This window comes from Typopeltis vanoorti, chromosome 10, assembly GCF_054136105.1.
Source record: "Typopeltis vanoorti isolate ZY-2024b chromosome 10, IOZ_Tvanoo_1.0, whole genome shotgun sequence".
Lineage (NCBI taxonomy): Eukaryota > Metazoa > Arthropoda > Arachnida > Uropygi > Thelyphonidae > Typopeltis > Typopeltis vanoorti.
This window is the reverse complement of record NC_143558.1, coordinates 125,320,089-125,333,120: the sequence shown is the minus strand read 5'-3', so window position 1 is coordinate 125,333,120 and position 13,032 is coordinate 125,320,089. Positions and strand designations below refer to the sequence as shown.

Genomic DNA, 13,032 nt, shown 5'->3' with positions numbered 1-13,032 from the left:
ATTTGAAAAAAAAAAAAAAAAAAAAACATTGTTTTTCTAACCTTCCTTCTCCCATTTTGTTGAAATAACCATATCACCTTAAATTAGCTCTGCTCACAAATTCTTGGATACTAATGATGTCAAGTTAATTTCCAAAATCTTCCTTTTTAATGATTCTGCTAAGTATGCCAACTGTTTGCTTCCCTGATTTTTCGACTCATATCAGTATTCTCTAGTTCTTTGATGAAACTGCTTCATTTCCAACTCAGCTTTCGGATTCATAAGTTTTGTTAAAACACTGTCCTGTACTGTTTATAAATTATATTCAATTGGCTCCTCGTCATACCAGCTTCACTTATTCTATTATCTATTTAATTTGCCTTCCTCACTAAAAATTGTGCATAAAATAGCTAACTTTTACCCTGTTGTAGAGGTTCTTCATGGAGAATGAAGTTAATATTTTCATGTTTTCCACCAATTTTTGTAGTTTGCCCCTTTAAAATGCCAATTTTCATTACAAATTTGCTACAACCAGTAATTCCATATATCACATCAATTTCCTCAAGAAATTGTACATGATACTATGATAGTACCAGATTAAGTTTACATTACTAACATCTATCAACAATTTCCTTCCAGATTAATCTGTTATCTTAAATTTTTGTCTTGAAAGCCCTTAAGTGCAGCAATATGGGTCTTTTTCCTGCATTGAAATACCTGTTTTGTTAATGTTTCCTCTTGGAGAATGTTTAATTTTTTCTCTCTCTCTATTTAGTTATTAAATCCTATCAATGGATGGCACTAATTTTAAAAATAGACTGCAAGTGGTATCAAATTTCTATACTGAAATCCAAGCACGTGCACGCACATGCGCACACACAACACACGCAGATCCTAGATGTGTATATTGCTATGACACTATTCTTATAAAACCAGATCTTCATTAAGTTGAGCCTTCGCACATTTCCATATACAAAAAAAAAGGTAGCATTCGTAAGGTGCATAAATTAAAAGGAATACATACATGAAGTGCACCTTAACAAACTAAAAATCAATAAAATGAAAAGCCAAACGGCTAGTTTTTTGGCAACTTAATAGATATTAATGGGATAAAAATCCTATGTTGTTATATGGCCAGTAAGTGAAACTCCAAGATCGAGAACTACGATCTATGAGTTTCGATGCCAAAAAAACTATCGGCAAAGCAATTAGAAGCAAAGGTGGAGCAAGATCCCTCACTATTCTTGAAATTCTCTCATAATGTAAAACACAGCTTCTAGGAGATGTAATACTGTCATTACATTATGAGGAGAGGTCACTGCCCAGACCGGTTTCAACCTTTTTTGAGGTCTCATCAGTGAGTAGGTAGACCTGGAAGATATCAAAGCTTAGTGAAAAGAACTGGCTATATAACAACATAGGATTTTTATCCCTTTAATATCTATTAAGTTGCCAGAAAACTAGCCGTTTGGCTTTTCATTTTAATTACAAAATACAAGCACACCTTTTATGGCATTCGTATAGTGAAGGTATGCAAGTTCTTTTCACTAAGCTTTGATATCTTCCAGGTCTACCTACTCACTGATGAGACCTCAAAAAAGGTTGAAACCGGTCTGGGTAGTGACCTCTCCTCATAATGTAATGACAGTATTACATCTCCTAGGAGCGTTTTACATTATGAGAGAATATCAAGAATAGTGAGGGAGCTTGCTCCACCTTTGCTTCGAATTGCCTTTGCCAATAGTTTTTCGGCATTGAAACTCATAGCTCGTAGTTCTCGATCTTGAGTTTCACTTACTGGCTATATAACAACATAGGATTTTTATCCCTTTAATAACTAAAAATCATCTTAAGATCTAAAATAATTAAATAAATCAACATCTTATCTGGGCTCAAAAATATGCCAGCTATGTTTTTTTGCATTACATTTTATGAATTATATTTAACTGCGTTTGAATTTCTCTTATAAAAGTGGAAAGAAACAATTTATCTCTTCACAGTGGAAACAGTTCTTTATGCTGAAAAACACTTTTCTCTTAAGAAAGTCTTAAAAAATAACTGTAGATTTCTTATTCAAATAAGAAATACACGAGTTTAAATTTGGATAGTAAAATCCTCAATTTCAAATACTCTTGCTTTCCTCCTGAAAAGTCACAAAACATTTCTTCTTCCTACATTCTGGATGCACAACATTTTTTTCTTCTTCTCAAGAAAAAATAATTAACCATTTTAAAAATCAACTTGAATATTTCTAATTTACAGAAACAGCCATTAAATTGTTACTGTTCTAATAGAACATTTGATATCTGATAAACATTTCTCCTATGTGAGAAACTTCATTTATCAAGTTATAAAGTTCCTTTAATTTCTTAGACAACTGTTTCAATTTGTATTACAATTAGAGTTAAAATTTTAACACAACAGTTAATAACTTTTAAGACATCTATCTTCACGAATGACCAGTACTACATTAGTACTGGTCGTTGTAGCTTTCCACTATCCTGTTTCCCCTCCCTCTCTCTCATAGCCTTCTCAGCTGTTTAATAGTTGCATGTTTTTCACTTGTGCACACTCCAGTGTGCATTACACTTTGTTTCCACTTCAATCATAAAATGAGAGAAACTGTTGCCATTATGTGATATGCTTACAGTGCTTTGCTTAAAAGCACAAAAACTTTCAGTGATAAATATGCATGTATGTATTTTAAATGCATCTAGAGAACAAATTAGAATTTCTATTTTGGACAGACTTAACTTAAAATCAAGTGAATTCATGTGATTAAAAATTAACGCACATGTAAAATGTAAAGAAAGCACAGCTACATAAATATAAATGAAACAATTTAGTGCTTTTCTCAATATATTTAATAGATTTCACACTGATATAGAATCTGGTAATTAGAAAGAATATTTACATTTAACATTTAATTAAATAAAAAAAAAAATCAATGTAGAACATCTGCATTCACATCATATGTGAATGCAGATGTTCTACAGTCTACTCTATTATTATGCATTATATAGTGAAACCTGTGGAGTATTCATAACTTAAACATACACACGTAACCACAGTATTTAAATTATTTAATAAGAAATATTTTCCTAAGTATCTTAGGACATAGTCAGTACAGTAATTTCAAACAATACCAGGAATAACTACAGTTATGGCACATTCCACCGTAAAGCAAATCCCACTATGCGTGCAGTAGCATGATATAGAATTAAATTAAAATAAATTAGATTAAATTAAAATAAACATACAAATTTATTTTAGACACTTAAGGATGACAATTTCCCAAACTTTAGGGATAGTAAGAAAGTCATTACGGTTTAAATTGGGTCTGTGATGTAGGGCTTCAGCACTTTCTTTAATAAAAGCTCATGTTTAATAAGGATCTATGTAGAAGTTTGGTGTTTTTCCACTGGATCCTATGGTTTGGGTTTTCAACTCAGTGTTGTGTGAGGCCAGATTTGTGAGGTTTGATAAGATGGATATGGTCTTGATATTGAGAGATGCATTTACCAATAGATCTCCTTGTCTATCCGTAGTAAGACATCTTACAGGAACATGGAACTTCGTAAATGTAAAACAACTCAAAAACTCAGACACTTCCCCACACATCAACCTAGACAAGAACAAGCCCGTAGGATTCCCATACCATACGTCAAAAAAGGCATCTCTGAAAGTCTTTCAAAAACCATGAAAAAATACAAACTTGCTGCTACCTATAAAAAAAAAAAAAAATCTATAATTTGCTACCTTCTAAAGACAAACTCTCACCTTTGATGCTACCTGGCATTTACAAAGTTCCATGTTCCTGTAAGATGTCTTACTATGGACAGACAGGGAGATCTATTAGTAAGTGCAACTGTTAACTTTTGTGGCTGGATGGATCTCAATCCCATGGATTTTTATCCCTTTGTCACTAAGGAGTTGGTTAAACGAATAAAAGATTGAGTACCTGGCTCGCCTAATTTAGGGCAGTGTGGGAGTGCTTTTTTCCACATTAGAAAATATTAAATGACCAAATTGTGGTCTCACTAGTGCTTTATACACTGTCACAATTACCTCCTTATCCCTACATTTCAGTGTACTGCTTATCATAGCAGCAATACAATGTACAGTTTTCGCAACTTGCAATATGCCCTCTAAACAACCATCACTCCTAACATCTCTAATATCTCTGCACTCCAAAATGCAACACGTTACAATTACTAATATTAAATTTAAAATCCCACTCATTTATCTAAGCTAAAAGTCTATTCAAACCTTCAAGGGAATTAACATCAGCAGTGCACACCTTATAATTCTTCCCAACTTTGCACCATCAGCAAAACAAGTGAAGATCGCCAATAAATCCACATGAAATATTATTTACAAACAAGAAATGGCAGGGGTCTAAAAACAGAACACTGAGGAACATCACTTGTTATCCTCCTTTTGCAAGACACTGCTCCATCATGCATATTCAAGGAGCCAATCTATCTATCTACTCTCATCGTCTGCATCTTATACACTAACTGTACAAATCATGGGTCATCTATGAAATGTTTTTTTTTTAAAGAGTCTAAGAATATCACAGTATATGAATCTCCCTCATCCCACACACATACAGCCTTATCATATAATGCAAGTAAATTGCTAAAATAAGTCCTACCCTTTATGAATCCCTGCTGAGCATCATAAAGAATCCTATGTCCATCAATTCTGTATTCTCCTCCTAATCAATCTAACACCTTGATTATAGTGTTGAAGATATATGGACTCATCTATAATTGGAAACTGATGTCCTAGAATCATGTTTGTCAATTAGTACTACCTTGTCTTCTTTCCACTCCTTATGAACTAAACCCTACTGTAAACTTTTAAATAACCAGGTCAAGGCATAGCTAACTGTTTTGCACATTCCTTAAAACTATTCAGTGATATGTCATCCAATCCCACAGCCTTATTAACATTTAACCTGATCACTACCCTATATACCTCTGGTTCTTTCACTCCTAACATTTGCCCCTCTTCTACATATCACACAACATCATTTACACCCAGTATGACATATGCTGATTAAGTGATCATTCATTAATTTCACTATATCCTTTGCAATGATCACTTTACTACTACAACTATTTACCAATGTAAATCTGCCATAACTATTCTTTCTCTGACTTGCCATATAGCAGAAAAATTCCCTTAAATTATCCTTGGCCTGATAGCTAATCTCCTTTCATATTGTGCATTTTTTTTTTTTTTTTTTTTTTTTTACAATGCTTGTCATCTTCTCAGCCTGCACTTTATAGTCCTGATGCATCTGATCACCATCAACTCGTACCTTCTTCTTTCCAACAGGCTTGCGTGATTTCACTGTTCATCTATTTCACTATTACTCTACTTAATTCGCTTAACTCCTGGTATGCAGTTATACATGGCTGGATTACAAATGTAATCTAGCCATGTGTATACTAGATTACAAATTCCCATGCACTGTCAACATCTTTTCTCCACAGCTCATCTACCCAATGTATTGATGCTAGTTATCTACAGAGTTTCCCATAATTACCTACCTTACAATTCAAAAGGTATCTTTTTTTTTGGCAAAAACCTATTCTGGTTTCACCACTTCCAAAAAAAAAGTATCTCGTGATCACTCTCCTGTCATGAGATTCCTACCATCCTATCCTGTCTTATCCCAAAATCAGTGTTAATACCTCATTAACCACATCTTGTGAAGATATCACCAAATCTAACACTCTATAATCTTTAGTTGCTTCTGTCACATACTGCTTAACATAGTTAAGCTTCAAAAATTCATCAAATTTAATCTCCTCATTATCATCTCTATCTCCTCTTTCGAATTTACCATCCTGTAATTAATCTCTCCCATTAGTATCACCTTTCTACATGCCCAACCAAACATTTCAAAATCAGTATTCTCTATATTCCCTGGCCTATAACATTCTATTAGATATACTTTGTTGTTGATTTCAACTTCATAGATTCAAAATTTTCAACTTTCACTTTTTGTGGGCAATTCCTGTGCAATTATTAACGATACTTTCCCTCATCCCTCTTTTCACCTTACTATCCTTTTTTGGAAAATTGCATATCCTTCAGTTTCTATTCCCAACAGTACATCATCATCCTCATACAATCAAGTTTCACTTACAATTCTCTGCACATACTAACTCAATTAATGCAACAAACTCAGCTCCCTTATTTTGAATACTCCTTACATTTGCATACAAATGTAAGAATCCCCTCATCTTTGAGGTCACCCCCACCTTCACCAAATCCATTTTTCTCATGCTTTACAACCTATTTAGCCATGCTGTCCTGCTTCACAGTCACCCTCTGACAATTAGCTATATGAACATCTTAATTTTGTGCCTTCTCAGCAAACAAATAACTTCTCGAAATGTCCAAACCCATTCAAATGCAATCCATCAATTTTTAACAATTCCAAATGCCTTTCAAATTCACTCCATAGATTCACAAATTGAACCACCTTTTACCTCACAAAACTCAGCCATCTTGCTATTCATTATCTTTGCTCTCCTTCTCAATTCACTATTATCATATCCAGACAATACACTAACCACTTTCCCTGAATGTTACTATTATCCTTTACTTCCAGCAGCCAGCCAGCCATTTTCACATGCTAACAAAAGTGTGCCTTATTTTATATTTTTTACTATTCTTCACTAGTTCATTTACAACTAGAGTACCACTTTACTGCAATTCTTGATTTCAGAGAGCCACAGTAGCAAGATCTACTTTTAGATTTATCATAAAAAGAAATCAACTATGTGTTTTTTTTGTCTACTACCTGATGGCTTCATCAGGAAGATGAAGATACTAGAGAATATATAAAAAACCTCCAACAGTAATTGTTTTGAAATATATAACATTAATGTAGATCAGATATGTACGTCATATGACATAACAAGTGCCAAATGTTCATTGTAATGCAAGGTCTTTACATAGTTAGCAGAATAATTGATCTCTTAGGTTACAAGAACATAAAAAAATTTTAAATGCCAACAAGTACGAGATCCTAGTTCCTATATAAAGTGCCATATAATCATCACAACTGAAAACACATTGAAACATGGAAAGAGTTCTTTCAGAATTAACAGACAAAAAAATAAATAATAATTCGATAATAAGGATGGAAATGAAGGTAATGGACATTGCATCAGTAATAAAAAGGCAACAAATGGCACTCGGCAGAACATGTGAAGACAATGTCTGATGGACAAATTAATAAACAGATGGACAAAGAATAAAAGAATGCAATCAATAACTCATTATTGGAAACCAGATAGACTAGCAATAAAATGGGATGAGATAAAAAAAGGTATCATGGACGAACAGCTGCACAAGATTAGCAATGGAAGAAGCATTAATAGGCATTTGTCCAGAAATGGACAAATGCCTATTAATGCTTCTTATGTTTAAATCATTAATTCCTATTATGCTTTAAACATAAGTTTAAAGTCTTATGTTTAAAACATTAATGCCTATTAACGCTATTAATGTTTAAAGAATCGCTTTAGAGGATTCTTTAAACATTCTTAAAGAGATTGTCTTCAAGACAAGACAAGGTGTTGAGGCAGAGGACCAATGAATTTCATGGTGTCCTGAGAGAACATCAACATGTAAAAAAAAAAAAAAAAAAAAAAAAACAGAAAAAAAAAAACTGTTTTTTTTTTCTTTCCCTCTTTTTAATTTCACAACTTCTAATCAGTTCAATGTATGCTTCACTTTTAAAATTCTAACTTTTGTTAAGATCAGTTAAAAGAAGTGACATACATATATTGCAGAGAAAGGAAAGATAATTCCATCATGTTATTAATTATCTAAAGACCTTCCATGACAATGAATGTTTCACTTGATATGTCAAATAATGCATATATTTAATGTTATACATTTCAAAACAAATACTTTCAGAAGTGTTTAGATTATTTTGTACATTCACATGTTACTCCATCTTACTGATGAAGCTGCCAGTTAGTAGGCAACATAACATGTAGAAGTTATTTTTATAATAAATCTATAGCATATCCTGTTATAGTTTGTCACCTATTTTATTTTCCTCTTAGTCTGCTTCCAAAATTCATAATTTCAAATCTACACTGTTAATCATTAGTAACATTACTCTATTTTTCATGCTGAAGATGCTTATAATACACTAGGCAAAAATTTCCGAGTTAAAAAAAAGTTACTTTTACATAAACAATCTAAATTTCTTATTCATTTGTAATATGCCAGCTTACGTCATCTGCAAGATTAGAGACCATCTTACCTTTGTTGGTTTCACTTAACCAACCCCATCCTACAACTACTGCTTCTTTTCCTGTGATTGATGCTGTGGCCACTGGTAAACATACTGGTATTACATAATCACTGTATTTGATATCCTCATTTAGATGAATCAGAGCAATGTCATTATTATAATGGCCAAAAACTGAGTAGCGAGGATGAAGAATGATGCGGTGCACTGTAAGGTCTTGTTCGTGACTGGTATCATTATTTTTAGCTGCATCATATTCTCCAACTCTAATAATGAAATGTCGCTTGTGGTACCTGCAGAAATAAATTATTAAACTTAATTTACCTAGGTTTACAAGGTTTTCATTTTTTTAAGAAGGTTTAAAAAAATTAAGAAACAAGATCAAGATGATTACATTATATCTGTCAACAATCTAAGGTTAATAATATAACCAATAAGATTAAGACGCCATTAAGAATTAAGCCCATTTCTACAAATTAATGGATGATTCAAGGTGGCTTAAATTAGTCTTCTCTTCTGTTGAGAGGTCGAGTCTTTCTTGAGCAGGATCTTCCAGTCTTCTCTATTCCTTGCTGTTTGAAAAAGTTCCTTATATGTTCTGCATCCCAAAATGTTCTTTATTAATTTCAGCCTGGTAATTCTTGGTCTTCTGGGTCTTCTTTTTTCAGTTGGAAATGTATTGATTAGGACGTAAGGAAGTCTGCCTGTATCTATGCGTACAGTGTGGCCAAACCATCTCAGTTGTTGTTTTCTAATTTTTTCTATTATTGTCTTTTTATACAATAATTCTTGTCTGACTGTGATGTTTTTTTTTTTTTTTTTCTATCCAACTTGTTCTATTTATTTTTTAGCATTCATTTCAAATGCCAGCAGTTTTTTCTCTTCTCTCTTTTCTTAACTGTCCATGCTTCTGTTCCATAGATGACTGTTGGTATTATTATTGATCCATATAATTTGATTTTGGCTTGCTTAGATATCTTGTTTTCCAGATTTTTTGTAATTTTCCCATGGTGGTCCATCCTATTGTTATTCTGTGTCTGATTGTTTCGAGTTCATCTATTGTTTCTGTTAGTTTTGATCCAAGATATATGAAGTTGTCTATTTGTTCTTCATTTAGGGTGGTTGAGATGGAAATTCTGTTCCTCCCTATTTTCATCACTTTTGTCTTTTGTATATTTATGGTCATGTCATATGTTTTGCAGGTTTCGTTTAGTATTGTGTTATTTATATTATTAATATTAAATTAGTATTGTGTAGTAAATGCTTGTGCACATCTTGCTTCACTGGTTTTAAGAATTTCATATATGTTGATAAGAAATTATCAAAGAACCATTGTGGAATCAAAGTTTGTTGTGTGTCAAACCTTGCTTTAAATATCTGTGTGTGTCAAACTCCAATTTAAAATTTAGGTTCCATTCTCTGCAGAATCATTCTAGCAATCATTCTACTCACTAATATTCTAAGTAAAATACCCATTGCTCCTTATAAAACCTATAACAACAGTCTCCTGTATAACTTTCCTTCCATTTTATGAATAATCTGCTATACAGTAAATGTCAGGCTGCTATTTGTAATTACTGCCAAAAAACCAAGCCTATGAGGCCAGAATATTGTGTCTATAAATTACGTGTTCTACTAGTAAAACATGTGATCTACTAATTCAGATGGAAAACACTCTTATAAAGGTTCTTCACATCCTAGACAGGATTTGAATACAAGTTTCCCAACACAGAATCCATTTTCTATCACTTGTCATAATCACAGATTTTCAGCTTATTTACTACACTCAGAAGACTGCATTTCCTCAGCTTACATAATGCTCTGGGATCCTTGGAAAAAAAAAAAATCACACTACTTTAGTTACCCATAAACAAGTATCTTGTCAAGTATGCTCATTACCCTAGGAATTGCTTTAAAATTGCAGTCTCATGTCTTGAGTGCTTTGGACTTGCAAATTATTTAATTCAGGTTGGTTTTTATGAACAGTTGCATATTCCAGAAAGTCCTTAGTTTTATAACCTGCTGCGATTTTACTCCATCTGAATATGTAGGTAGCTAGGCATGACTGTCCGTAGTTGTGTGTTCCTCTAGGCAGACGACTGTTCTATTCACTTGTCGATAATATGTCAGCTTGTAGATGCAAAGTAATTGTAAACATTAACTGACATGAAGAGGTTATATTTTAGGAGATCAGTAAAAAAGGGTACCCAGAGTAGTGATATGGGATTTGAAAGCTACAGAGATTTGTATGAAGTCATGGTTATTTTTTGAGTTATCCTAGATATAGAGAGCAGTAATAGCAGTGGCAGCCCATGAAGTTTTAAATGGGGGTGCTGCCTATACAAAATAATTTTTAAAAAATTATTTTTTTCCTAATCACCAACCAATTTATTAATAAATCTGTAGATTTATTTATTAATAAATTGGTTACTGATTAGGAAAAAAAGAATTTTTTTTAAATTATTTTGTATAGGCAGTACCCCCCGATTTAAAACTTCATGGGCCACCATTGAGTAATAGTATGAACATAAGTAGCATATTACAGACAAATCAGTATCTTGGGAATGGTAATAGTATTGGAGAAGTTGGTAAAAGTTGTAATTAGGAAAGTGATAGTATATATGGCAGGGGGAAAGCATGGTTTTGTTAATTATTAAGTAGCTGTTGCCTAAGTAACTTTCTTTTTTTTCTTTTTTTTTTTTACAATAACGTAAAAACTGAGTTGGATAAAGGAAATGGCTACACAGTGACTGGACTTTGCAAAATGCATCTGACATGATATCACATGGAACTTATGAATTAATGAATTGGATAAAATGGGACTGGATATGAAGTTGATGGTATGAATAAGAGTAGCTGATGGACAGATATCAAAGATCAGTATATGGGAGAACTGAATCTAGAAGACAGGAAATTAGTAGTGTACTACCAGTGCTCTGTCATTGGGTCACTGCTATTTAATTTGTACCTTCTTCAGTCTAGATAATTTAAATAGTCAAAACTGACTATCTAGTCAAATTACCTAGCATAAAATGATGTGATGATGGGAAGATCCACTATCCAGACCAGTTTCGACCTTTATTGAGGTCTCATCAATGGGAGGCAGACCCAGGAGAGATACCAGGGTTGAAGTAATGCAGAAGTCATATCTCATATACAAGTAGCCAAAAGGTGCTAGACCTTATTAATAAAATAATATGCCCGCTATGCATAGCATTTTACACATCCAAAAGTGTGTATGCTTTACATTATGGGATATATACTAAGGCAAGCAATGCAAAGTCATTTACCTCTATATACAAGTAGCTCTGATGTGAATATATTTGATCTGCAAAACATTGTTTTACTTCCTTGGGTAAAGGATTAAAACGAAGTATATAATTTCTTAGTATCTTCACTGCAAATGTTTACATGAGCTGAGTGGAAACTTACTAATTCAGTTTCCTGTGCCCAGGGGCAAATGCTGGTCTTGAAATTCACACTTGCTCTTGTTATCATTCAGGGAGTGAGAGGTGTGATTGAAGTCTAATTAGCAGAATAATGAATTACTGACCATTTAAAACTATATACAGGTAACCCTTCTATAATGCCATACTTATACAACGCGGCTTCAATATAAGACTGTCTACAAACTGTAGTAACCCTTTATCTTTTCATATATTTTTCAACACGTGACTTAAAAATCAAATTTTAGTTTCGTTTTTTAATTTGCGTCTGCCCATATCGCGCATGTAGTTATAAGGAGCAAATTTATATTAGGGCAGTGGTTCTCAAGCTTTTTACCTCTGAGCCCCACCTGACAAGAGAAAAAACTGTCAGCCCCCCCAATTATTAACTATTCAATCGCTGTCGAAACATAAGCTGTAACCTTTAATGTATTGTATCCCATTTATATAATGTTGTAAGCATTCTTATTTATAAACACAAACAAAATTTAAATTTTTCATTTTTTCCTTGGTGGTACTGCAGTGGCGCAGTGCTTATGTATAGGGCCTCCACTGATAACAACTATCAAACTATTTGGTACAAAGCTAGGTTGCAAATCTGGAATAACCATCAATGATTTTTAAAAAAAAGCCTAACCATGATCAAATGTAGAAAGATGTCTGCACTCTGATTTAATTAAGCATCAAAAGGCAGGTTTTTTTTTGGGGGGGGGGGGTTTAATGTAGCTCCCACCCACAGAAGGTTTTAATAAACCTTGAGTACATTTTACATTTATACTTTGGGTGGGCTAAGGATTTTTTTTTCCTCTGTAATTTCTATATAGTTCTAAAGTTCAAACATGGAACTTTTCTTCAAGGCATTTCAGGCTTCCAATAATGCAAGGGAGTGGTCTCACATTGAGAAACAAAATTTATTTCCCACCTAAAGGCTATCACAAACAAACATCGATGCCTATGGCAAGATTCAAATCCACAATATGTTGGTTGGAGGGCAGATGCTCTAACCACTCAACCAAGTAATTATCAAATATCATGAAGCCATTAATGTTGCATTAATAATACATACATCACAAGCTTCCCATTATTACATTCAAAAAAATGGGAAAAGGGTTACCAACATGACATTTTATTTGCATGGCTTATAAAAAAAAATATTGTCAGATAATATTAAATTATGACCAATACTAATAGAGATAAATGTATGGGTTTGAAATCAAGAACTAAACTTTGGAAACTCAGTTGCAGACTACAGAAAACATTGATTAATTCATGCAGAAAGTTTTTTTTGTCCCCCCCCCCCCCACTTGGTTACCATTT

The 13,032-nt window shown here is 33.1% G+C and overlaps 1 protein-coding gene across 1 annotated transcript in view; it reads right to left on the bottom strand.

The window, feature by feature from the left end:
- LOC150102771 (trypsin-1-like) overlaps positions 1 to 13,032 on the bottom strand; it is a 109,735-nt gene that overhangs the window by 32,968 nt on the left and 63,735 nt on the right. The window contains exon 4 of the mRNA XM_090399391.1: positions 8,282 to 8,562. Coding sequence (XP_090255517.1) covers positions 8,282 to 8,562 — 281 coding nt within the window. The remainder of the gene's footprint in view (positions 1 to 8,281; positions 8,563 to 13,032) is intronic.